Source organism: Diadema antillarum, unplaced genomic scaffold (genome assembly GCF_040938485.1).
Source record: "Diadema antillarum isolate AM-2024a unplaced genomic scaffold, OU_Dant_1.0 scf00000109, whole genome shotgun sequence".
Classification (NCBI taxonomy): domain Eukaryota; kingdom Metazoa; phylum Echinodermata; class Echinoidea; order Diadematoida; family Diadematidae; genus Diadema; species Diadema antillarum.
Window position 1 is genome coordinate 1,184,119 of NW_027270998.1, and position 25,285 is coordinate 1,209,403.

Here is a 25,285-nt window from a genome sequence, read left to right on the forward strand (position 1 = left end):
GGGTTAAACCCGCCCCCCCCCCCCTCCGACCCGCCTTGCCAAGTTTAAATACGATGTGCATAAACGTCATTATGTCTTGTTAGCCGATCTGGGGGGAGAGGCGGTACAAAAAAAAGAAGAAGGAGATAAATTAAATAAAGATGAATAGGGACCTAAATAAAAGCATTATTTATGGGGGGGGGGTTTGTCTTTCTCTTCGTCTTTCTCTTTCTTTTGTTTTTTATTTTGCTTGTCAGCCCGATTTGGCGAGAGAATTATCATTGGATCAACCCCACACCCCGCCCCCTCCCTTAGCAAAAAGCTATATACGGTATAGACATAGATCCGCCACTGATAATAAGAGTTTATTTTGAAATTGCTCTGAACCGCGGTATATTCTTGCAAAATCGGTCTAAAAGTATCGGGTCTACTGAGGGGTCTAAGAAAAAAAAATACACGTGACTCTCAATGATATCTCTATAGCAACTCATGAGAAATTTATCACTGATAAATATTTCTGTTCATCGATGAACTGCAGAGCATCAATTGACACCCTCACCCCCACCCATAAAAAGAACGGTTAGTCACACCCCCCCCCCCTTTAAAAAAAATAAATCTTGCTGCTTCATCGAGACGCGTGAGTTGAAATGTCGTTCTGATACAAAGATTACAGGAAATATAATAATGCTTGTACAATCCCCGGGTACTATCAGTAGCTCGACGAAAAAGGAAGGAGGGGGTCCTCCAAGTTGGATGCTTTCCCACAGCCAAAACGGTAGGGGTAGTTTTTAATGGGATGATACAGTATTGGTGGAGATGAGAATTGGGCTTTTAACTTTTTGCAAGATACCAAGAAAACACTTATGATATAGTACAGAGCATACCATTTTAAGAGGAATTCAAAGTTTATTTGATGAAAATCCGGCTTGGAATGACTACATCCAAAAACAAAGTAAAATAAAGCGATCGTAACAAAGTGTGGGTCCCACACTTTATTAGAATCACTCTTTCATCAAATAAACGTTGAATTCCTCATAGAATTACATGCTCTTTCATATTTCATAAGAGGTTTCTCATTATCTCACCAAAAAATGTTAGAAACCTGAAATCTAGGTCTCAACCAAAACTATGCCCCTCCAACGCCCCCACCCATCCGATAACCCAACTCCGCACATCATGCACGCTTGGTCAACTCGGTCGCTCGAGGAGCTCGCTGGTGTATCTTTTCAACTGCACTGTACTGCACTGTAATGTACACGGAGCGCGAGCGGAGACCAAGATCGCGGATCGCTGAGCAATCAAACACTCAAACAATTTACGATGAATCGTCTTGTGCGTACACTACTATCAACGTCTTGTCGAGGAAAATTCCGTAAGTTTCGTTTCTGTTCAGGGTGCCCTGTTCAGCACTGTATCGTGTATTTCATAATTCAATAGATATTATACCGTATATAATAACCTTAGAAAATAACAATTACGCAAAGCTGCTCGCGAGTTGCCGCCACCAGCAACTAGCAATGCCTATCGGCTACCTAGACCTCCAACACGGCTGAGGTTTGGGCGTCCAACACAACATCACCCCGATGAATACATTCCGTACGTCGCGTCGCGTCGCAGCTCAGCTCTGCTGTCGTAATTTCGCCTAATGTTTTTGTTATGTGTTGAGATGAGACCTAATTTTAGATACTCCCAGTAGTTTATTTAGATACTAGTATCTTATCACTGCTCAAAGTATACACGCTGGCATATGTGTGTCTCTAAATATCCATGAAAGACTGCCCCCAACAAGTGATGAGAAATAAGCACTGAAGTCCTGAAGTAAACGCTGAGCTGAGCCACGCTACGCGGCATGAATTTTGAAGGTCATGATGTCATTCAGAGAGGTACTTTACTTGACTAGAAGTTAGTAGTAGCAACTAGTAGACTACATTGTACTAGTGTACTGGTACACTGTCTTTAGTAAAAGTAGTAGTAATATAAGTCAAGCCTCTCTCCCGGAGTAGTATTTCTGTGGCGAAGCCCTCCTAGTGCTATTAATTTGGCTATACTTGTTGATTTTAATGCTCGATGAGTAACATTAAGTTTTTGTTCTGAATTTTCCAGGAATATCTGAAAATACTGTCTGTTTAAAAATTATATTACAGTCTCCATTAATGATTAACATTATGTGTTAACATTATGTGGCAGTTATCTTATGATTATGTATTAAGATCAACCTCACTCGAATGCATGGGGGGGGGGGGGGAGGATGGAAACACCAAAGACAAAATGATATGTAGTTCAAAATTACAAAAAAGATAAGAAAAATTAATACTCAGGAACATTGTGAATGGCTAAATTGTAATATCTGTTACCTGTTGATCCACAGATGTGTCTTTCTGTGCGTACTAAGTTCATGGAGGTGGGGGGGGGGGGGTTGTGGGAGTGGCTATCAGTCCCACATGAGGGAGCGTTTGCATTTCCAGAATTGATATTCAGTGATCTGATGCACATTTTAAAGGGAATATTTACAAAATTTTCAGTAAAGAAAGACCTTTGGTCAGGTTTGCAGACACATAATATATCCAACAAGTTAAGAAGGGGGGACACCTCAACCCCCCCCCCCCCCCACCATTGCCCACACATAGGTCCTACCATTCACTAACAGATTTTTAAAAAAGATAAAAAAGTGCATTCTCTTTGAGGACTTTAACTCACTAATTCTTTAAGGCTTTCAAGGAAGCACTAACCCATGACACCCCCTAACTCCCACCCCCCCCCAAAAAAAAAAGAATTCTGTGGCCCCTGCATCAATTACACCTCACACAATATCCCAGTGTCCCAGTAAACACCCAGAAATATTTTTTGTGTCCCTAATTTTGTCATCATATTGTTCAGCTATTAGTCCTCATACATTATGAGATCACCTCATACCTCATCAAGGATTGTTTCCAGATTTTGACGTTGATTTACCCAGATGTATAAAATTGAATAGACATGGACTGAATAAAAGACAAAGATCAAGCTTATTCACCCACTGGGAAATGAGGATCTCCAAATTGCAGAGTGGATTTGCAGACTACAACAACTAAAGTACAATAGTCAGTTTGTTTTAGGAATCTGAACTCCCAATACTACAGTAGAGAAATATACAAAAAGAGCAGGACTTCTCGTCTGAAGAATACATCTCATTCAATTGCCCTTTTTTTGCATTAAGTGTAGAACTGAATAGCTATGCTGCTGTGATTTTGCCCAAGTGAGCTGCTTTGTTATTATTTTTTTTTATTCCTGTCTGCAAAACAACAAAGTTTTCTTGCTAAGTGAATTTATATGATTTATGAAATAACTCAACTGCTAGCAGGCTGTTGGGAAATTTGCTTTGTGACCAAGGTAAAGAGATGTCTTCCTGAACAACCATGTTTTGCTTGTTTGTTTTCATCAGTTGCAGGAGGCTTTGCAGCAACTCAAAGCCTTGTGAGGAACATGTCTGCAGCAGCCATGTCAAAATACAACTTTGAGACGCTGGTTGTAACCAGTCCTGAAGAATTTGTATACAAGGTTGAGATGAATCGACCAGAGAAGCGAAATGCCATGAACAAAGCTTTCTGGAGGTAATATAAATAAATTTATTAATACTAATAGTACTTGTTATATGTCTAGGTAATCTTGTACAATTAAAGAAAAATGCTTTTTGGTTTTTATTTAGAGCAGGTATGTATAATGATTGAATATAATGGTAATATATGGCAATATATCTAATAAATGCCAAACTTTGTTAGCATGAAAAGTGCTACAATTATGTTGTCAGATCTTTCTTTCCTGTTTCAAGCAGTTGTTTTGATTTTTATTCTTTGTGCCACAAATTCTAACCACTTATGCCAATATGGAGCCCTGTGCTGGACAGTTATATAATATTAGCATCGTCATTTGAACTACACACCATTCTGTTGTTTGATAGAAAGGTTTTGAAGTCATATTTTATTAATTGGATCATACTCAATAAATGTAGCTGTATAACAGTGAAAGTCTTTTTACCTTGTGTGAGTAGGTTTTGAAATTATCCAGCAGTTTGATTTGATTTTAAGCAATGTGCTCAAGTGAGGATGACATTGACAAAGCTTTCAAAGTTAATGTCATGGTGATCATATGAACGAATGGCATCTTATATGCAACCTTTTCAGTTGTTAGCTTTATTAAGATATGAGATGATGCGTGGGGTAACTGATATTTCTGAGAAATTTGAAAAATGAGGAGAAAACAGAAAGTTATTCTGTAATATGGTCACACAAGAAGACCTTACGAGTCTTTAGTAAATGCTAGAGAATGTATGTTAGTGTAAAATGCTTAATAATTGTATTGTAGTCACTGTGACCATGAATTATGGCAAGTGGAAGTATGCAAGTCGCATTTTGTTGTTGTTGTTGTTGCAATGAGCTCCTTCTTTTTTTTTCTCACTAGTCTCGCGAGATGATAGTAATCTCAAGTCAGATTTTATGCTTCTTCCATTTTCAAAGATTTTCATGGGGGGCTTTCAATCAATGCCAGTATTTAGCATGCTGCATTTCATAGGTATCAATAATTTTCGTTTTACTGTATCCTCACAGGGAGATGGTGGAATGTTTCAACATAATCGCAAGAGACGAGGACTGCAGAGTTGTTTTATTGACCGGAGCAGGGAAAATGTTTTCAGCAGGTAATGATGGTCTAATCAAGTTAAAAATTGAAATATACCGGGCGAAATACTTCAAAAGGGGATATTTCATGGCATTTTGCGCAACATGAAACTGGAGGGAAAACAAATGCATGTGAAGATTTCGCTTGTTGTGTGTAATATCATAGAGATATCATAGACTGCTTTTCTGGGCATTAATATCATTGCCCACCAGAGGGCTTTCACCTCCATGCGTTGTTCCATTATGAAGGTAAAGTTCTTCTTATGAATGTATCACACTGTTTGATGTTATTTGAGTGCCATGTGTGTATTTTCTGTCAGGCAACTGGTTTTTGCAGACTATTTCTTCCATTCAGTGTGATTGATTTAACAGCTGAAGGCATTCTACAAAATGTTTCTGATGCCCAGACAGTGACATTGCGTTCTACCAATAGGGCATGATACAAGAGACTCCAACTCTCCCAAATTCGACAGGAGATCTCCCACTTGAGTTGGAATTTATCCCACTCTAGCTCTGTGTCTCCTGCTTTTGGTGTATTTTCTTCCACTTAAATTTAGCTTTCTCCCACCCAACTTTAGCTTTTCTCACTTACATTTTGTTAAAAAAGTATAGCTAGGATTGCACCAGAGAGCATCTATAACCCTAGAGATTGAACCCTAGACAGTAGCCGCAAGGGAGGTTGTGCTTGGTGCTTTTGATGTGCACATGTATGGCTCACATATTTGTATGATCAGAGTCTCCAGGTTGCTCCTGGGTCCAGATGGGAGAATCTCCCTTTTGATAGATGTTTTGGTATTGAGTATGGAGTCTCATAGATCATACTGTAAAGTAGGATACTTTCTCAGCTTGAAATGTGGCTCTCTTGAAATTCATGAAAATAAGAATACACATGCACATTTTGGGTTAATGATTTCTGCTGAAGTGGAGGATTAGGAGCATGGCATTTCCTTTTCCCTCTCGATCTATGCATGTTGCTTTTTTAAATCATTAATTCTAGTAATAATGCTAGTAATGATAAGGTCTTCTTCATGGCCGGTGGAACCAGGGAGGCCAGGGGGGCTCGGGCCCCCCCCCCCTTTTTGCACCATACAAAGGAATACATAAGATGTCATCATTTTACGGCCCCCCCCCCCTCCACTTTTTTTTAACCCGGAAGTACGTAAGTGGCACTAGAAAGAAACAGACAGAGATCTTGAAGTGTGAGTGCGGTAAGGTTATGTTTTGTCAGCTGAAGAAACCCGGAAATGGAAGGGGAGAGATGAGCTGAGGACCTTCTTTTTTTTTCTTTTTTCTTTGGCTTGTTAGTTCACATGAAACCCGGAAGTGCCCCCCCCCCCCACTTTTCCACCTTTGAAAACGCTCTGCCGGCCCTGTTCTTTATGCAGGGTAGCCTTTTCAGTGTCACCACTGCTGTACTAGAGGGCCCTGCCATCATTATTACCCTAGCATCGCCAGGTACCCATTTATACACCCGGGAATAGAGGAATTTTGTGGGTAAAATATCTTGTCTGAAGACATAAGGGCTGGGCGGGAATTGAACTTGGGTCCTCCGATTAGGAGTTGGGAGTCCTATCCACTATGCCACAGCGCCGCCACATGATTCACATGTTTATTTGGTGTTATCTGTTTCTTGCGTTTTTCTGCAGCTTTGCAGAAAAAACTGTAGATATGATGTACTAGTACCTCCTGCTCATTCTCTGTGTTGACAGGTATTGACATCCAGGACAATGCTGAATTGATGCAAGGTGCCGGCGGAGATAGCGAATTGGACGCGGCTCGTATTGCTGAACAAATCAGAAACAAGATCATGGACTACCAAGAGACATTCTTTGTTCTAGAAAAGGTAATTCAGCTTTAACCCTAAAAAGACTGGGGGGGGCCTAAAAGGCCCCCCCCTCGACATTTCGCGCGATTACTCTGCAACACGCAATGCTCTCGCCGCTTTGCTCTATGACTTTTTTCTTTCAAGTTTCCCGCACATTTTGACACCAAATTTGTGACGCCCGGGGGTACGATTCTGAAGTTACATAACATTTTGTACATGCATGTGAGGCCGAAAATGGCTCAAAAATGTGATTTTGTGTACAAAGTCAATGCAAATTGAGTTTTTTCACATGGTTCATATAAATATGCTTATTTTTACTCTCAATGGCTAAAATCAATTTGTTTTAGGAGTATTATGCTTCAAAAAGTGTCTGCCACAAATTTTGTTTAAAAAACAAAAACAAAAGGTCAAAAAAACAAAGAAATACATAAGAAATTCATGAAACAATAAAATAGATAAGAAATTAATTTTGATACCGAATTTTTTTTCAAGTGCATTTGCTAAGAATGCCACAAAGAATAATTAGACCAAAAATGAGCACTTTTGGAGCTTTATTTACTGATTTAGATCAAAGAGTCTGATTTCTCGCGTAAATTAGCAGAATTAATCAAAATAAAATAAAAGAAGACTATTTTGGAAAATTTGAATATACTATCTTGTAGATTACATCGCACACTACCATTGTGCAAATTTTCGCGGCGAAATCTTAAGGGGGGGCCCTTTAGGCCCCCCCCCCCCCCCCCCAGTCTTTCGAGCTACCAAAATAGCCCAGTCTTTTTAGGGTTAAAGGGACTTTACAGTACTGGTTGAGGTAAGGATTCAGGTTTATAACATTCCTAAGTGAAATAATGAGAAACCTCTTATGAAGTATGAAAGAGCATGTAATTTTAAGAAAGATTCAATGTTTATTTGATGAAAATTGGTTTTTAAATGGCTGAGATATCCAAAAAAGTGATAATAATAAAAGGCGACAGGCCACGCCTTTTATTAGGATCTCTTTGTTTCACCTTGTTTTTGGATATCTCAGCCATTCCAAAACCGATTTTCATCAAATAAACTTTTGATACCCCTTAGAATTGCATGCTCTTTGACATCTCATAGAGTGGTTTCTGAATATCTCGCAAAACGTTTAAAGCTAAATCCTCACCTCAACCAGAACTGTACAGCCCCTTTAAGCAGCCCTAAGGTAATCCAGGTTTCATTGGAGATCACTGTGGTCAATATGATTATGTATTGGAAGTTATGAATTGCAGATGTTGCAGGCCAGAATGCCCCAGACACTTTAATTTCACATACTGTGGTATTTGTTGGAATCTGATTGATGTATGTTGAATGTCTGTAGATCAGCCAAACATTTTTGCGAAAGTTGCCTGATTTTTTTGTTCTGTTTTATTTTATTTATTTTTTTGCACAATTTTGAGAGGAGTACGACTGCCAAAGTTTTGTGTGAATATGCATTCGTACTTCTTTCATACTATCTATACCCATTGTGGTGAACTCAACAGACTTTCATGTGCATCTCTCGCGTTGTTGCAATAAAGAGAATAGATCAGGTGAATAACCTGACTTTTGTTGCCTTCGTTAATCTCTTGTGGTATTCAAACGGACAAATTCAACAACAGTGTCGGTTACCCTGTAGACGAAACAGACAAGAAAGGCATTCATGAAATAACACAAATACTGTAGAATGCTACACGAATAAACATACTCAACTTCTTCACCTCTACTGATGAATGACAAAAATAAGTTTCTTCTCTCATTTTTTATACTGATGCTTTCCACAATGTATTTACAGTGTATAATACAGTGTATTTATAGTCAAAGTTGTCTCTACAACAAAGAGAGTAAAACCAGAAATGCTTTGAGATTGAGGTGTGATATGAAAAATATAGATTTTCCATTTTGCATGTGCATGTAAAGAAAGAATAACAGATTATACCAGTGTGATGTTTTACTTCAAACATTGTTAGCCTTTCTACACTCTGTCTGAGATGCTGAGATTTATCAGTGAAAATAAACTCAAACAATGAGCTGAATTAATAGCAATTCAGATATAAACCAACTCTCCATTCGAACAGTTCTGAACGTTACTTCAACATATGTATGTGTCATTATGAGATACTCTATGTGATACTAATAGCACTATCGTGACAATACTGTCAAACTCCTAACTTCAAGTCTACGCATGTGCCTCATCACCAGGAATGTTGGTTAAAATGTCACTCCGCCACTGGCATTGTGCGCGGAACCGTTTCTATGACATCAAGCAAACATTAATGTAGTTCCTACTAGAACGTACCTTATTTTTGGTGACCTATGTACGGTAAACAGCAATGTACCTCCAACCAAATCATACACATTATTGTGCTACAACCTTCATCATCCTGATAACCTTTCACACTAAATCAAACTTGTTTTCAATTTGAGAATAACAGCACTTGAATTCTCACATTCACCTCCATGTCAATCATCCACTAACTGAACAACATGTATAAATCTACGCTCGCTGCACTACTACTGACTGCACTATGTTCTGTAAGTCAATGTGCCAACTATGATACAATAACCAGTGAATAATTATCATCTTATCAGTGTGATAAAAACATTCCACAAGCTTTCATACTGCAGTTGTATTACCTTAAAGTGTAGGGTGAAATCCTCAGGAATCTATGGAATCTGAAAGTCATATCGAGCGAAAAACTGCTACGGACAACTCTGTCAATTAGCAAACTGCTGTCAGACAATCATGTGTGCGACTCATGAATGATTCTACTCGCTTTTTTCTTGACCAGTCGCTCTATTAAGTCAATTACAATGTGTATCGTACCCACAATAAAAAAGACCTGGTATCGCAAATGAAAGTGTCATATCATGACACCCATTAAAAGAAAATGTGACGTTTGGAGATGCCATGGGAAATTTTTTGTACAGCTTCATTTCACATGACTGAAGCGAAGAATCTGTGATGTGACATGCTCACAAATTTGTTTAGACAAAATGTTTGACAAAAGACCAACATCTTTAGACATGTTATTGTATGGTCATTTCGACAATATGCAAAATATGTGTGTCTACTCTGCAGTGCCCCAAACCGGTGATTGCAGCTGTACACGGTGGGTGTCTCGGAGGAGGCATGTGTATGATTTCAGGCTGTGACATCAGGGTGTGTACAGAAGATGCATGGTTCCAAGTAAAGGTCAGTGCACTTTCCCTCAACCATTCATTCCCATTAAAACAACAATATTGATGCTCATTACTTCAGGCTTTTCCACAAAAAAAAAAGAAGAAGTTTTGTGTGTTTGTTTGTTTTAATGATAATCATAGCAGTGAAGTAGAAGCAATTAGTACAAAGGTTGAAATAGATAAATAAAAAGTAACTTCAATTGCTTGTACATGCTTCAATTGTGCAAATTAATGCCAAGCAAATGGCATCAAAGATATGACTGTTTCATCTGCACTTAACAAGTCAAATATGATGTCACTCTGGGATAGTCAAAATTTCTTTGTTTTTGTTATCTTAATTATATGTCAGAGTAACTTTTGCATTTGATGGATAAACAGATGTCACTGTCAACTTAAGCATGATTCCCAACGTGTGTGTGGGTGTGTTCATTTGTGTAATCTATGGCAGGAGACTGACTTAGGCCTTGCAGCTGATGTAGGCGTCCTTCAGTGGCTTCCTCACAAGACGGGCAATGACAGTCTCCTGAGGGAGCTGTGCTTTACGGCTCGGAGGTTTGACGCCAAGGAGGCCCGGGAGATCGGCCTCGTCAGGTGAGGAAAGGATGCCCCAAAGGTCACTGCTCTTATTATAATGTTACCACTACTTTCACTAAAGCCTTCTAAACATGAAAAGCTGTACAGTGCACTCCCCTTATAGCAAACACGGTTATAATGAAATTTTGTTACAGTAGAATAAAAATTCGGGTTCCAAAATTACTACCTATATAATATCGTTACACACTATATTTCTTCAGTTATAACCAAATATCAGTGTTTTGATTTTGAAAAAAAACTACAATGTCACAAAGACTTTGTTATGATGCGAGTCAACTGGGAGACATTGCTGACAGCTGTGGGCTGGCAAGTCGTTGAAAGGGACAATGAAATCAATCAATGCTCAGTACAGGGGAAGGTGCAATCCATTTTCATTTGTTGATTATATTAGTATTTTATTAATGATTGACTAATGATTTCACAGGCAGAATCTTGTTGTTGCAAAATCAAAGTGTCCTCAAAGGGTTTAATATATCCAAGTAATTTCAAGGAAACTAGTAGAAAGAGTATTATATGATATGGCACATATTTAGATATGTTCATTTGGCCACATTTATGTTGAGGGTATTATGAATGAACACAAGTCAACATGCATTCTCATTGCATAGTTCCTGTACGCAGAATGATGTAACATGCACCATGAAGAAGGTCAGAATGAGAGTGACATATATTCAAGTAATTTCTGGTTTTGAAAGGGATGATTATGCAAAGTAATTAAAGGGATGGCATGGTATTTGTTCAGATGAGGATTCAGCTTTTGATTTTTTTTGTGAGGTATGTATAAACTACTTATGAAATGTTAAGGCACATACAACTCTTAGAGGAATTCAAAGTTTATTTTATGAAAATGGGTTTTAAAACGGTTGAGATATCCAAAACCAAAGTATAACAGTGCTACTCCACCTTTAGAATCGCTTTGCTTTCGGATATCACAGCCATTTCAAGACCGATTTTTCATGAAATAAACTTTGAATTCCTCTTAGAATTGAGAGGTTTCTCATTCTCTCACAAACAGTTGGAAACCTGAAGCTTCATCTCAACCAAAGTTATACCATTCCTTTAATTTTTTATTATTATTATTATTTGTTTTTTTGCAACAGTTTGACTGACAGTTTCATGTAGTTAGGGTGCTGAGAAAGTGAAGTGCATGAGTGATAAACATGAAATACAGGTTATGGATGATTTTGTTCCATTCTGTGTAGTCGTGTGTACTCGGACCATGAGGCAATGCTGGGTGGGGCCATGGAGTTAGCTGCAGACATTGCCAGCAAGAGCCCGGTTGCTGTGCAGGGTACAAAGGTCAACCTGAACTACAGCCGTGATCACAGCATCGCAGACAGCTTTGACTATGCAGTGAGTTTGTCATTCGTGAACAGTACCGCTTTACACTGGAACATCAAGTGCTGTATACTGTATACACCATATATTTCGCTAGTCTGAATTTTCGCGAACCAAGACTTCCCGACAATTTCGCGAGTGGTTAAATTCACAATCGTGGAGTATAGTACTGAACAGAGAAATGTATACGTGCTTGTCACATTCATATTAGACCCGTTTACAGTGCGGGACTGGGCCGCGGCCGAGCCCGCTTTCATTTCAGTGTAAACGCGCAAAAGGCCAAATGCGGGCCAAAATTGGCCGCGCATTTGGCCACGCTCTGCAGGTGGTCTCGTGGCCGCGATTTTTCCTTCGGCAAAGGCCTTTGCCCGAATGGCGACTTTGTCGCCACGGAATCCAGTTGGCAAAGGGTCTGAAAACCAGACTATACCAAATTGCGTTTGTTAACAAGCAGAGCGCCACTACGACAAAATATTGAAAGGTTATATATGTTTATTGTAGAAAATGTATAAAATACCATTATTGCATCAAAATACCTCTTTTTAGCCCTCAAAATACTGCACTGTTGTTTACAAAGTTGGAATCTCTGTGTTTGCTCTATTGTTGATTTTGAAACCTTTTTGGAAGTTGATATTAGTTGAATATCAATGTGAATGAAGCAAGGCACGTGTTGATTGACATTCAACTCCTATACATCACCTGTTAGATTTAGAGGAATGTTAGAACATGTGGTCCTCAGGAGTGTTAGATTTTATGACATTCCTTCTCCCCCCCCCCCCCCCCCATCTCCCATCCCAGGAAAAAAAAAACAGAGAAAAAGAAATCCACAAAGGCAGACCATTATTATAATTTCCTTTGTATGCCTGTGATCTCAGACATCATATGTTATGTCAGATTGTGCAGTGACATTAATGTGAATGTCACGTCTTGTTGGAGCCTTCAAATCTGTGTTTTTCAAATCACTTAACTGTCACCTTAAAATTCTTGTGTGCTGTAACATTTTAGAGAAACTGGTTTGAATAGGCAATTATAAAAATGCGAGTGAGTTGTGGATTGTGTGCCGTAAAGGCTTGCTGCAAACATTCAGATTTGAAAGGGGTATGTTGAAAGTGGAACATTTTGTTATACTGAAGACCTGGACAATATGATGCGGAAATGTGGCATCTAGTCCTCTTTTATCTTATTTTATTTTCTCTTTTTCATTTACAGGCAACTTGGAATGCTGCCAGACTTCAGACCAACGATATTATGAAGGGCGTGATGGCAAGCATGACGAAATCAAAGGCAGAATTTTCCAAGTTGTAATATTATCCATGCAACTGAAATATCAAAATTATCTGTTTTCCATTGAAGAGCCTATCATTCATCATTTGTAAACCTCTTGACAGTTTGCAAGGGAAAGTTTCATTGAGTAGGTTTTATGTGTGTATATAAGTAATGCTGGTCCATTCCACAGTGCTCTGTTTGTCTTAAAAGGTACACAGACCAGGGATTCTGGAGGGCGCTGTTGAATAGTGTGATTGTTGCCTCCATCTTCATTATGAAAATCATTGATGTAATGCTAGCTAACTGTAAATCAAAACAGATCACATTTTGCAAGCAGGTTTCTACTGCTTGTTAGCAAGCAAACTGTCTTTGAAGGATCTCTATGTAGCAGGTGGAACCAGCCAAGGAAAACCAGTCAAACAAGAGATAACAAACTGAGATTGATATTAGTTCGGCCATTTTCGACATACAGTAGGGATTGGTTTATTCTGACGTTGAAAATATGCCAGATGCGTAAGCATGGCTCCATACAACAGTGCCCTCCTGAATCCTGAATCTGTATATCCCTAAAGTTACACACATGGGACTTATTCCTGCATGGTGAGATCGAGATTGCTTGAGCTCTTGTAGGAAAGACATGGAGAAAGAGAGAGAGAGAGAGAGAGAGAGTGAGTGAGTGAGAAAGAGATTGTTCGGACAAATAGAAGGAAGCCTGGAAGGCTTGGCGTTAAAGAAACAAAAAAACCCTGTGTGAAGTCGATTTCAGACATAGAAATTCATTTTTAGACAACAGAAGTCCGTAATCAATATACGAAGATTGCAAATCTTTCTCCATACCAGTATTTGGTGAATTGGAAAAGTGTAGTACGAAAAGGATATGTGTTTTGCATTAAAACCCTCATGAAAATTAACCTCATACTTGATTGCATTCAGGGCATACAAGTGGGCATTAAAAAAAAAGAAGTGCTTTATATTTGTAGACTGACATTGTATTAGTTTCAGGAATAAAGTGACTAAGAGTCACTTGAAGCTTCAAGGATTTTAAAGGGTGTGTACAGTTCTGGTCGAGGTGAGGATTTAGCTTTTAACGTTTTCCGAGATATTCAGAAACCACTCTATAAGATGTCAAAGAGCATGCAATTCTAAAGGATATCCAAAAACAAGGTGAAACAAAGAGATCCTAATAAAGTTGTGGCCTGTCGCCTTTTATTGTTATCACTTTTTTGGATATCTCAGCCATTTGAAAACCAAATTTCATCAAATAAACGTTGAATCCTTCTTAAAATTACATGCTCTTTCATATTTCATAAGAGGTTTCTCATTATCTCACTTAAGAATGTTCAAAACATGAATCCCCACCTCAACCAGTACTGTACAGTCCCTTTAAGCTCATTTCCAATGGATAAAAGATTTCCATGTCCATTGTAAGTCCCTGTCTTGTAAAATGCAGATGCATGTATTCAAACGATTTCTTATATCTCAAATGCAAAGGGCCACTGGTAAAGAAGGCAAAGTAATTACCGAGATACATGGGTGACTTTTGTTTTATTTCATTTTATTTTATCTTATTTCATTTTAACACTGAGTGTCCAATGCATACAACAGATGCCTGCTCTTCCATTACATTTGTCTGACAGTCAACTGTAACTGTATAGGTTGCATGGAGCAAGCTTGTACATGTAGGACATGTATTATGAGCTTACTCTGTGAATATTTCTTATACCATCATAAACTATGGATTTCATTTTTCTGTTGAGGTTGTTTATGGCTTCGGTCAATCTGATATGCATGTTGATGAGAGAGAATGGGATTTATATCGATTGAGATGATCACAGTAAAATACTGAAACAGCCGTTGGAAGATAATGTCATTTCAGGCAATTCTCTCTTACAGCAAATTAATATGTGTACCAGCTGATTGAGATATGATAGGTATGGCCTCTGTGATGGATGGCAGTCAAACGTGTTACAGTACAAGTGTATTGATTCAGTGCAATGCTGCTTGAATGTTATTCAAAGATGAAATCTAATAAAATTCATTAAAAAAAAACCAACAAGTTATTCACTAGTTTTGACTCATGGACTGTCTACATAAGTGTGTAGTATGCTGGTTGTAGTGGGGATGTGAGTTGCATAAGAGTACCGACATTCATCCTTCATCCTCGGGGGAAATGAATGAAAGCGGTAAAAGTTCAGTTGATATACATGTACAATTTTGTGTATGTGTTAAGTTCATAGCGGCCACGAAAAAAGTGGCTGATGTAGACAAGTGGCCAGCTATTGACCGATTCTGTGACGCGCTAAGTGTATTTTTAGCATAGGCGCAGCCATAGTGGGTGTATCAGCAGACCCCCCCCCCTCCGCACTCCCCCACCCCTCTCCCTACATTAGCACGCGCGCAGAATGAAAAACTGCTTTAGCCAATGGGCGTCTCATACTGAGTGCGCGAATGCTTGCTAAGTGCGCGAACCTTTGTTACAAGTGCGTGATAAACATGTTGCCCCGGGGTGGGGGAGAGCAGGGGGGGTCGCTGATACACCCACTATGGCTGCGCCCTGTGCCGTAAAATGTCTGCTGCCCTCAACGAACCCGAATCAGTCAATAGACAGGGTTGTTAACATGGCTTTTCTCGGGGGGATTGTGCTTAGTGGCCACATATGGCAGGTGGTTGCTATAGTCGGGTTTGATATGATAATGACCATTTGATTACCTTTGACTTCCCAACTGTGGTAATACGTGTATGTGGACTCCAACTTGAAAGTCATTTGAATATGAGTTTACCTATCTTCTACATGTTGCTCCCATTATAACGAACATGGATATCATGAAATCTGGTTACAATGAAGTAAAATTCAGACTTCAACATTATCCGCTCTATGTATTTTTACTGTTTATTTATTCGGTTATGACGAAATTTCGATATAACGAAAGAAAACTGCCGGTCCCAAGGACGCAAGTTATAATGGGAGACCACTGTACATGTAGAACTTTTTGAACTTGAGCCTAATGTAGCTCAAGTGTTTATTCCTACCATCTATTAAATATTTTGTTTAACATAATAGTGGTCATCCAAGCCAAGACTATACAACAAAGAAAATTATTATCACAATGATTGTCCACAGATTTGTTTTGTCCTGTAAGATGCCATCTCCCAAATTTCCCGATTTGTTTCAACAGCAAAAAAAAAAAAAAAAATGAAGAAGAAAAAAAAAAGAATCCCTTGTACATACATTTATCATTGATTCAGAAAGATAAGGATGTTAACACCTTAGGGTGAGTGTAGCCTTAACACCCTATCTTTCTCAACCTATGACATATTCAAAGTGTTTACAAAATGTAAATTGTAGTGTTTCATACCAGCAATTGACACTTGACACACGGAAAAATTCATATCATAATCATTTTATTTATATTATGTACAAATAAAACATACACATACTGCCATGTAATAGAGAATTTTCAGATATTTTGACTAAAATAGACATTAAGGTTTTACTACAACCTCAATATGAATGTTCCTTCCTAAGTGCAAATTTATAGCTGATGACATTTTCCCACAATCACAAAAGCCTTAGTTAGATGCTTGTGTGTGTGTGCCAGTGTGTGTGTGTTCACAAAGTACACAATGATTATGACAGTGTGTGTCGGGGCAAGGTTACACCACAACCAAGATAGTATACATGTACTGTGAAGGTTACTGTGTGCGCATACACACACACACACACACTCACACACAGTGAATGATAAATATTTGTAAATCGACTTGAAAGATCTGTTGCTTCATGGTGCAGTCTTAAGGTGCTACCATCAAGGAACTGCTCCTTACAGCTTTGGGAACATGCTGTATGTATATCCAGTCATGAAATAATTCACTTGTTCCATTTTTGGCAGCACTACTCTCTCGCATTACTTCAGTACAATGCAGTGAAAAAAAAAAGAAATCTGTCCATAGTATCAACTGCAATCGTCCTTTCCCTGCTGTCCAACAGACTGATGCACATGGTCATTGGTAGTTGCTGGCTTAGAATGCACTGCCACTGGTGAGTGCGGGAGTTTCATTACGCTCCATCGTCAATGGCCATTACCGATGCATAGTCCTTGTACAAGATGTATCCTTTCTCGGGATCCACAGCAGCTGACAGCATTTCTTCCAACTCCTCTTGGGTGAATGGCTCCCCTGAAAAAAAGAGTTCCACATAGTTTTAAAAACTTGACCTTAATAACATGGCCATTCAATTATCACAGTGGTAGAGGGTATCAGAGGAACTACCAATAGGTACAATGTAAAACATTAAACACTTTGAAAAAATGTAGCTTTCACGGTCCAAGATGCTAAGAAAATACAGAGGGAATACAAGCCTGTTTCTGTTTCGACATCTAATGAAGTTTAAACTCTAGAAACAAGAGCAGCCAATATATTGCATTTTAAAAGCTAAACATTCCCAAAAAGGACAAAAATAAAACAATATCGAAAGAAATGGTGGCCACTTCATTTGTACATAATGTAATTGATAATCGAATAGCTGTCTTGCAAAGTAAATATGCTATCCAAACACTTTTTGGCGGGGCTCTGTGGCAAATATGAAGTACCGGTAATGGGAAACTCTCCAAACTTTATTTGACTGTTTCTTTAAACTGCACTCCAGCTGAAATTTCTTCACAAGAATATATTTAGTCAGCAGCATTCATGATCAGCAGGGGCATAAGTCCAAGGGTATGTTCACGGAGAGTTACTGTTACACAACTCCTTTACAGATTCTGAAGAGAGCTCAACCCTCAAATGAGTCATTGATAGTTCTAACTTTGAAATTGATCCATTCACTATCAACAAACCTTCTTCTGACATCAGCTTGTTCATCTCATCTACCGTCAGGTGACCCTTCTTCTCCACATCCAGAACTTCAAAAGCCTTGATCAGCTGATCCTCTGGAGCTGGCTTGAACCTTTGAACAGAGAGAGCCAGAGATATCATATGAATATGAAACAACATTCTTGAAAGTCATCCCACATGGTGGGCTCACCTCATTTGTATTCTCCGTTATGAAAGTACAAGTACATGTATTAGCAGCCACTGTGTTGTGGAATCATCGACAGGGAATCTATGGATGAATGCCAATTTACTTCAACAAAATGAAGAATTAGGACATAATGTGGATTTAAACAAATTAACCTTGGGCTTAGGTGGAAGGGAAAATCACGATTCTTATTCATTCCTCAGGATTTTTTGTTAACTCCAGCAAATTAGCTGATTAGTAGAAAAAATATTGATATGGTATGCAGTTTCAAATGTAACAGGAAAAATGTGAAGTTGCATTACAGAGAATATTCTATTGCACACAACTAAATGCTACAAAGATATTGTCATGTACAGCTGTATGTCACAGCACACATTTCTTCATTGTTTGTGGGATTTTGGCAAGATCACCACAGCGGCCTTCTACACACATTCCACTCGCAAAAGAGAATGTAATCAGTACAATAGCTGATAGGATTGAGTTACTGACAACATTGTTACCTTACATCTGGATCCTCAAAAGAAAAAATATGGTACATTTCATAATTTGTTTAATATTGATATGTGACTGATGCAGCTTTGCTAAAGGCAAGATGAGATCTAAGATGAAGTCAATGTAAAATGCATGTAATCTTATTCCTTTTCATCAGAGTAAATGGAAGAAGCTGCTCTTAAAACTATGTTCCATTTACTCACTTCCTCTCCATGAGAACTGTTGTCATAATCGGCTTGAACCGGTCAAACCTGATGTACCCCGTGGGCTCTTCCTCCTCCATTTCTGCTAAGAGGTCATGAAGCTCTCCTTCACTTGGACAACAGCCCAGAGACCTGATTATCGTCCCTATCTCCCTGTGAACATATAAGGAATAAACACATTCAATCATAATTCATCAGTTTGTAAAAAATAAATAGTCTTGAGTAAAAACAAAAATTATAAAAATGTCTCAAATTGCAAAATGTCAAGAGTTTGATACTCAGAAACTGATAACGCCACAATGCCCTTCCTACTAACACAGTTCTATTACCACCTTGTAACACAGTTCAAAGATTGTTTCATAGCAAAATGAAATAAAAATTTCTCTAGCTACAAAATATGACATGTACCAGGTATGACTTTTACTATCTTAATCAGCATGGCATACACAGGCCTAGAAAAATAATGTATTTGTTCATTATCACAATAAGTCTTTTTTAAAATTTTGTTCACAAATTGCAAACTTCATAACATAAAACAAGATAAATCAAGCGCAATCAATGGTACAGTGTACTGAAGAAATATATATTATCAAAGTTACAATGTGTCAAGTAATTTCATTCATTCTGTCTCTTGCAAGAAGCAAGTAGCTAGGAAAATTTGCTATAAATGTCAATTCAGGTGATCTAGAATTATTTACCTGACATCCACTGTCTTGTTGGACTCGTGATCAAAGATATCGAATGCATCTGTTATCTTTTTTTGAATGTCTGCTAACAAGGATTCTGTAGAGGGTAAAGACACATATAGATAAGAGAGATACTCAAACATGAATTTTCAAACAGGTTTTTCTTCCAAACACATGAGAAATCAGTGGATATTTATATGCATCAATAATCTTGACGTGATGAAAAGCCAGTGTTTGTGAAAAATCTACAGATCATTTTCTACAAAGCTACATGTATACGTATAGAATGTTGGACACCAAAAGCTTGTGAATCCACCCAAAATCCAACAAGGTCCTCCTAAAGGGCACATGCATACAGTTCAAAGATATGCCATTTTTTTTTCAGTTTTCACAGGCAAAAAAAGAAAAAAGAAAAAAATGCACTCAATATGAAAATTGATACTGTGTATGAGGACCCGCTATACACACATGCGTACCCATACCATATGATATACTGTACATACAGTTAAACTCGCATAAGTCGATCTTCTCGGAACTGAGCAAAACACATCGACTTAGGCGAGTTTCGACTTGTGCGAAGTCGAAAAAATCGACTTACAGTTACACCACGCATACACGTGTATAATGTACAAAGTACATGTATGTTGTCTACTTTGGAGCTGAGAGCTGGAGCGGTGTGCCCGATATTTGCCCTTCAGCAAGACGCTTTATCCACATTGAATATTACCATTATTCATTTCCAAAATTAAGAGCAAACATCTGACATTTATTCTAGCATCTTATGGAGCCGATTGTTACCGCTGTTCATTTCCAAAACTGAAGGCAAACATCGGGCTTTTTTGTTGTTATTGGCACGGCATGCTTTTTTGGTGACCCCGGTCGCATATTAACCATTCGCGAAATCGTGATACGATTCGCGAAAAGACTCCGCTAAGTATATAAGGCATATAGATCGCTACACTCGGCAGAGGCGATACGTCGTCCTTTCACCAGGTCTGGGTAACGGAAACCAAAATCTCGCGTGAGTTCTTGCGTTACTATCGTTAATGTCAACGAAACATCGTTAATTTGCGCTTGGGATCGTTACTCATCGTTACTACAAACGTTAATTTTCCCGATCGTTAGTTTGCGTTAATAACGATTCAGGTGAAACCGCTTGCGTAAATGAAACGTTAATGTTCTTAACGCAAAGTTTCTTTTGGTATATACTGTATGTGAACAAAAACTGACGTCTCATGATTTTGACAATGATTTATTACACAATAAAATCTTATTCGACTTAGGCAAGGTGAATTCAATGGTTTTTCCGTGAAAGTGTTCTTGGAATTTCATCGACTTAGGCGAGTATTCGACTTAAAAAATTCGACTTGTGAGTGAATTAATACACGTAAGTCAATGGGAAAAATCGGGACTTTTTAAAATCTTTGACTTGCGCGATTATTCGACATATGCGACGTCGACTTAGGCGAGTTTAACTGTATTTTAAAGGACTAGTCCTACTTCAAATAAGGCGTTAATATAATAATTCAAAATACTGTTGCCTTTCTTCAAAAACGAAACATTATAGAGGGTAGAATTTCTACTTCTAGTGTAGAATTTTCCCCTCCCTGGTGTTACTACACTCCATATATTGTCTAGGCCCACTGCAGTAAGTCTTCTACTCATCGACCACCTATTTTTAGATCAACCACCCTCGGGCAATGGCTTTCTTGCATATAAAATCAAAAGTACAAGTGGGACGGGTTGCAATATGCTGAAATATACGACCATAAACTACAAATCAACAGAAATGAGGAGAGTTCATGTAGATAACCATAGGAAACAGGAGGAAAAAGAATTGAAGAAAATCCTCATTATTTTATAAATTATAGCCCCTACACATAACAGTGATGTCAACATGTCTTTGGGCTTCACTAGATTTACGTGCTTCATCAAATATGGAAAAAAGACGGTCGGTTGAAATGATAAACTTATACCGACGCACAGTAAAAAATGTCACTTGCGTTTGTCACCGAGAATTCCGCCTGTACGATACCAGTCAACAATGAATCTGAGCCTGTGATATGAATCTGGGGTGTCGCTATTTATACAGCGACTGGGCTGTGTATAAAATCTATGAAAATCTATGGAAGATTCTGAACGCAGGCTGAGCCTCTGTATTCAGATCCAGGTTTAGTCCTTGAGATGAGCTGGGTCATGACCAGGTGGCGTGGCGTCGAACTTAAATTTAATGGGTTCATTGTCCCAGAATTTATCCAAACCAACTTCAAAACTGAAGACACTGGGTGCATCTATTAAATTTCTTGGTAAACTATTCCACGGTTTCCTGATACGCATGTAAAATGTGTTTTTTCTTAGTGAAATTAGTGAAATGAAATTAAGGTGAAACTGAGGAATATTTTCAAAGATACAACCTTACAAGGACAAGGTATTTAAAAAGCAGTCGATGAGTAGGTCCAACCAGACTCTCTAGTTAGACTTAGACCCTATTGGGACGTTACCTAGAGCTCTATCTTGATTACTACAGTACAGTAATGACAATCCACAGTGATGAAAGCTCTTCCATTAACTAGATTGGGGTAAATTACAGAATACCGGCAACCAATCACGGAGATTTATAATGTGAAACTGTGGTTACAGCATGTCTCACTTTTCTCAGCACAACACACTCACTACATCACTGTCGATTCTAGTAAGTGGGGGGATTCTACTGTACCAAACTGCAAAAGAGCGAGCGACTACATCACTGTCGATTCTAGAAAATGGGGGGATTCTACTGTATTAGTGCCTATGTAGTATTACCAAACTGCAAAAGAGTTTGACCGAAAGATCAGTCTGTATCTGTCCGTCGGGGAATGTTCCGCGGAGACTGCGTCTGGCTTCACGGATCCCCTCCGTATACGGAGGACAGCGTTAGTGGCAAAATATAAATGAGTCCTCCGGACAGACGGATCTTTCTGTCTACAAAAGAGTGAGCGATAACACTAATTAACAGCTACAGTCATCACCTAAAATTACGCATAACCATACATCGACGTATAGTTTAACTCCTTCATTTGGAAATGCACATTTGGGTGATGGTAGGGGAGAAAATATAACAATACAGTATGTATTCAATTTGGCAGAAAATAGCATGCTTACCAGCACTTTCCTTCTCATCTGCTTGCGAAGCCATGATTGTTGACAGTCGTTGCTTAGCGCGTACCGCCTGTACATATGTGTGTACAGTAACGGAGTGGGTATGCAAGATCAAGATGTAGTGATCCCAGGCAGCAGAGCGGTGTATGCTGCCCTCATGTGTTTAGAGGGGTGGAGCGTGATATTCCAAGAATATCAACGTAACACATGATGATTGAGAATACAGGGCCCGCGAAACGTTTTTCAGTGTGTGTGTGTGTGTGTGTGTGTGTGTGGGGGGGGGGGGGGGGGGGGGGGGGGGGGGGGTTGGGGGTGGAGGTGGGGGGAGGTGTCAAGGTCAAGACCCCCCCCCCCCCCCCGGAATCTTTGGAAATTCAAAATCATGGATGTTGTGATTTTTTTCCCCGATTTTTTTCTCATCGTTTGTTTTTTTTTTACGAACCAAAAGTGTGTGTGTGGGTGTGTGTGTGTGGGGGGGGGGGGGGGGGCGGCGGCTGCAGCCCCCTCTGCGGCCCCTGTTGTATACCAAAATTAAGTTGACAAGTCACTGCTCGTATATAATACAATGTATTTAGATATATTAATCCCACTGAGCAGATATTACAGAAGTAGGCAATGGGTGAATCTCTTGTAGCGATAAAAAAGGAAACATTGTAGCATTGTTTGATGTATACAGTGAGTTGAAAAATATACATATATAAATATATATATGAGTTGCCAGTAGGCAGAATATTAAAATGCAGCTGTACTTGTCAATAATCTAGATAAGCCAAATATACTAGTAGAGCTCTGTCAATTTACTTTCCTCAAAATTAGAGTTCAAAATCAATCAACAATTTTACCTAAATAACTTCACCAGCGGCAAGCGATTCATCAGTCAGAAGACACTATCATGGGGGTCTTACTGAGGAGATACATTGTAACAGAATAAGATAATGGGCAAATTAATCTAATGGTTTTTTTTTTCATGTAACATACAACAAGAGAGAGAAGAAAATACATCAGCCAGTTTCACCAGGGAATGACCTCAAACCTTGAGTGACAGTAATTATGAAAAGAAAAGACCATTGGATAACAACAGTGCGTCTTTCCGCTTTTTATGTAGAAATTTTATTGAAATCGGGCCAGGATGCACTAGACCTTCAATAACATTTAGTCCATCAGTCAAAACCACAAACAAAAATGATTTATGGGGCAGTCTAATCTATGAACTAAGGACAGTCATGTTAGATAGACAGGTTTGGAGGTGCAACTTTGTTTATGGACCCCGAGTTGGCATAGGCCGAAGCTAATATACATGCCCTCGAATTAGTAAGTAATCTATAGGCAAAGAAAAATATTGTATATATATCTTAAACCTAAAACAGGTTATTTTATTAAAATGACTCTCCCCAATTTATATCTCGCGCCGTCAGTCTGTACCCATTGCATTATTACGGAGCAGCAGATGCTATTCATTATTACTGAGTAGTTCTTTCTATAAACGCGAACCAGATTATAAATGATTTGTATTAAAATGTATTTGTGACGCTCATACTATAGCAATATGAATCTTAGGAGGGGTGCAGGATTGTACCTGCTAGGCCTATATATTAAAGGAAATAATTATGATATTTAGAATTTTGTTTGTGCACAAACCATCAGTTGAAGATCTGAGAGTCTCACATACCATACATTGACAGTATAACCTCAGCTATTATATTTCCGATACCAGCTTAGTTGCAGCTGTATCACCAGTGGATGTAAACATGTACATTTTGATCCCATATATTTTATTCTTCTACAGGCCCTGTGTCAGATCATTGTCAAACTTCTGTTTCTCTGTTCATCTATAAAGAATCATAGAATGCCATGCTCAGTTACTTGGAATGCGTGATTCACTCTGCTTCTCCATCATCTCGTATGCCTTTCTTCAATCTTCTCATCGCCCTGCTACATATTTATCCCGATTAATTTTCTTTTCTGAGTCCACTTTATCGTGCGTAGGACGTCCCCGGTTGTAGTCATGGAAGATCTTTGATAGGACACAAATAAAATTAGGAATATCATAATCTGTCCATTTAAACTATTATTGGCATAGGTCATTACTGTCAATGTCATGACAATATCAGATCGGCGCACAATGTCTTTGTCATAAAAAAAAAAACTAAACTAGAAAAGCACTCTGAGAGCAGACCTCCGCAGAGCAGCTACTTTCCACTGATGATCTTGCTCTTCCAAAAGAGATTTTTCTCCTCTCCACCACTGGGGAATTTGAAGCTCTTTGGGCTCTTCCATAGAGATCAGTGATTTCCACCCATAGGTATACAGTACATGCTGAAATATTTCCCAATATAGAAGCTTTTGTTACGTCATAAACCCTCAGCTGCGCGGCGCGCCTCGCCCTCGCAGAAACTAGAACACGCACTTTAGTGCGCGTTTGAAAACCTCAAAAATGCACAGCTTGAACTCCAAAGTTCAATTGACCCCACCTGTCAAAATATCAAAAATCCTTCATAAATTCCCCCAAAATTATCGGATCACTACCAAAATTTAATAATTTGTTATTTGTGTCATTCTCAACCTTTCCCGTAAATCATTCATCCAAATCCGTTAAAGGGTGTGTACAGTTCTGGTCGAGGTGAGGATTTAGCTTTTAACGTTTTGCGAGATGTCAGAAACGCACTCTTTACACTCGATCTGTGAAACAGGAGACTACCAACCTGTGGCAGGCCCCGGGAGTGGATGGATGGTTGTCGGCCCCCTTCTCTCAGGAGGAGTTAGCTAATGCTTTAGCCCTACTTAGGAGTGGAAAGGCCCAAGGTCCGGACAACATCCCACCGGAATTCCTTATTCATTGCGGGATCATCCTTATTCATTGCGGGATCAAATGTCAGAAGTGGTTAACAGATTTCTATTCTTGCTGTTTCACCAAC

General features: G+C 38.8%; 2 protein-coding genes across 2 annotated transcripts; one reads left to right on the top strand and one right to left on the bottom strand.

The window, feature by feature from the left end:
• The first annotated feature begins 3,441 nt into the window (after window positions 1-3,441).
• Window positions 3,442-12,961, top strand: LOC139719332 (delta(3,5)-Delta(2,4)-dienoyl-CoA isomerase, mitochondrial-like). The gene is made up of 7 exons (XM_071630750.1): window positions 3,442-3,569; window positions 4,563-4,651; window positions 6,341-6,474; window positions 9,539-9,652; window positions 10,088-10,230; window positions 11,436-11,586; window positions 12,781-12,961. Exons 1-7 carry the CDS (start codon window positions 3,442-3,444, stop codon window positions 12,874-12,876), a joined length of 855 nt encoding a protein of 284 aa, XP_071486851.1. The 3' UTR covers window positions 12,877-12,961.
• Window positions 12,962-16,894: 3,933 nt separating this feature from the next.
• On the bottom strand, window positions 16,895-22,426 carry LOC139719333 (dynein regulatory complex protein 8-like). Its single transcript, XM_071630751.1, has 5 exons — window positions 22,374-22,426; window positions 19,245-19,329; window positions 18,547-18,699; window positions 17,670-17,779; window positions 16,895-17,013 (listed from the first exon to the last, which is right to left on the bottom strand). The coding sequence occupies exons 1-5, from the start codon at window positions 22,405-22,407 to the stop codon at window positions 16,895-16,897; spliced, it is 501 nt and encodes a 166-aa protein (XP_071486852.1). The 5' UTR covers window positions 22,408-22,426.
• Between the last annotated feature and the right edge of the window lie 2,859 nt (window positions 22,427-25,285).

Bases quoted from the DNA above. Each gene is read 5' to 3' on its own strand.
- LOC139719332 (XM_071630750.1), top strand. From the start codon at position 3,442: ATGTCTGCAGCAGCCATGTCAAAATACAACTTTGAGACGCTGGTTGTA. The intron at 3,570-4,562 runs GTAATATAAATA...GTATCCTCACAG, and splicing joins ATGAACAAAGCTTTCTGGAG to GGAGATGGTGGAATGTTTCA. The intron at 10,231-11,435 runs GTGAGGAAAGGA...CATTCTGTGTAG, and splicing joins CGGGAGATCGGCCTCGTCAG to TCGTGTGTACTCGGACCATG.
- LOC139719333 (XM_071630751.1), bottom strand. From the start codon at position 22,407: ATGGCTTCGCAAGCAGATGAGAAGGAAAGTGCTG. The intron at 18,700-19,244 runs GTAAATAATTCT...ATATGTTCACAG, and splicing joins AACAAGACAGTGGATGTCAG to GGAGATAGGGACGATAATCA. The intron at 17,014-17,669 runs GTTTGTTGATAG...TCTTTTTTTCAG, and splicing joins CAAGCTGATGTCAGAAGAAG to GGGAGCCATTCACCCAAGAG.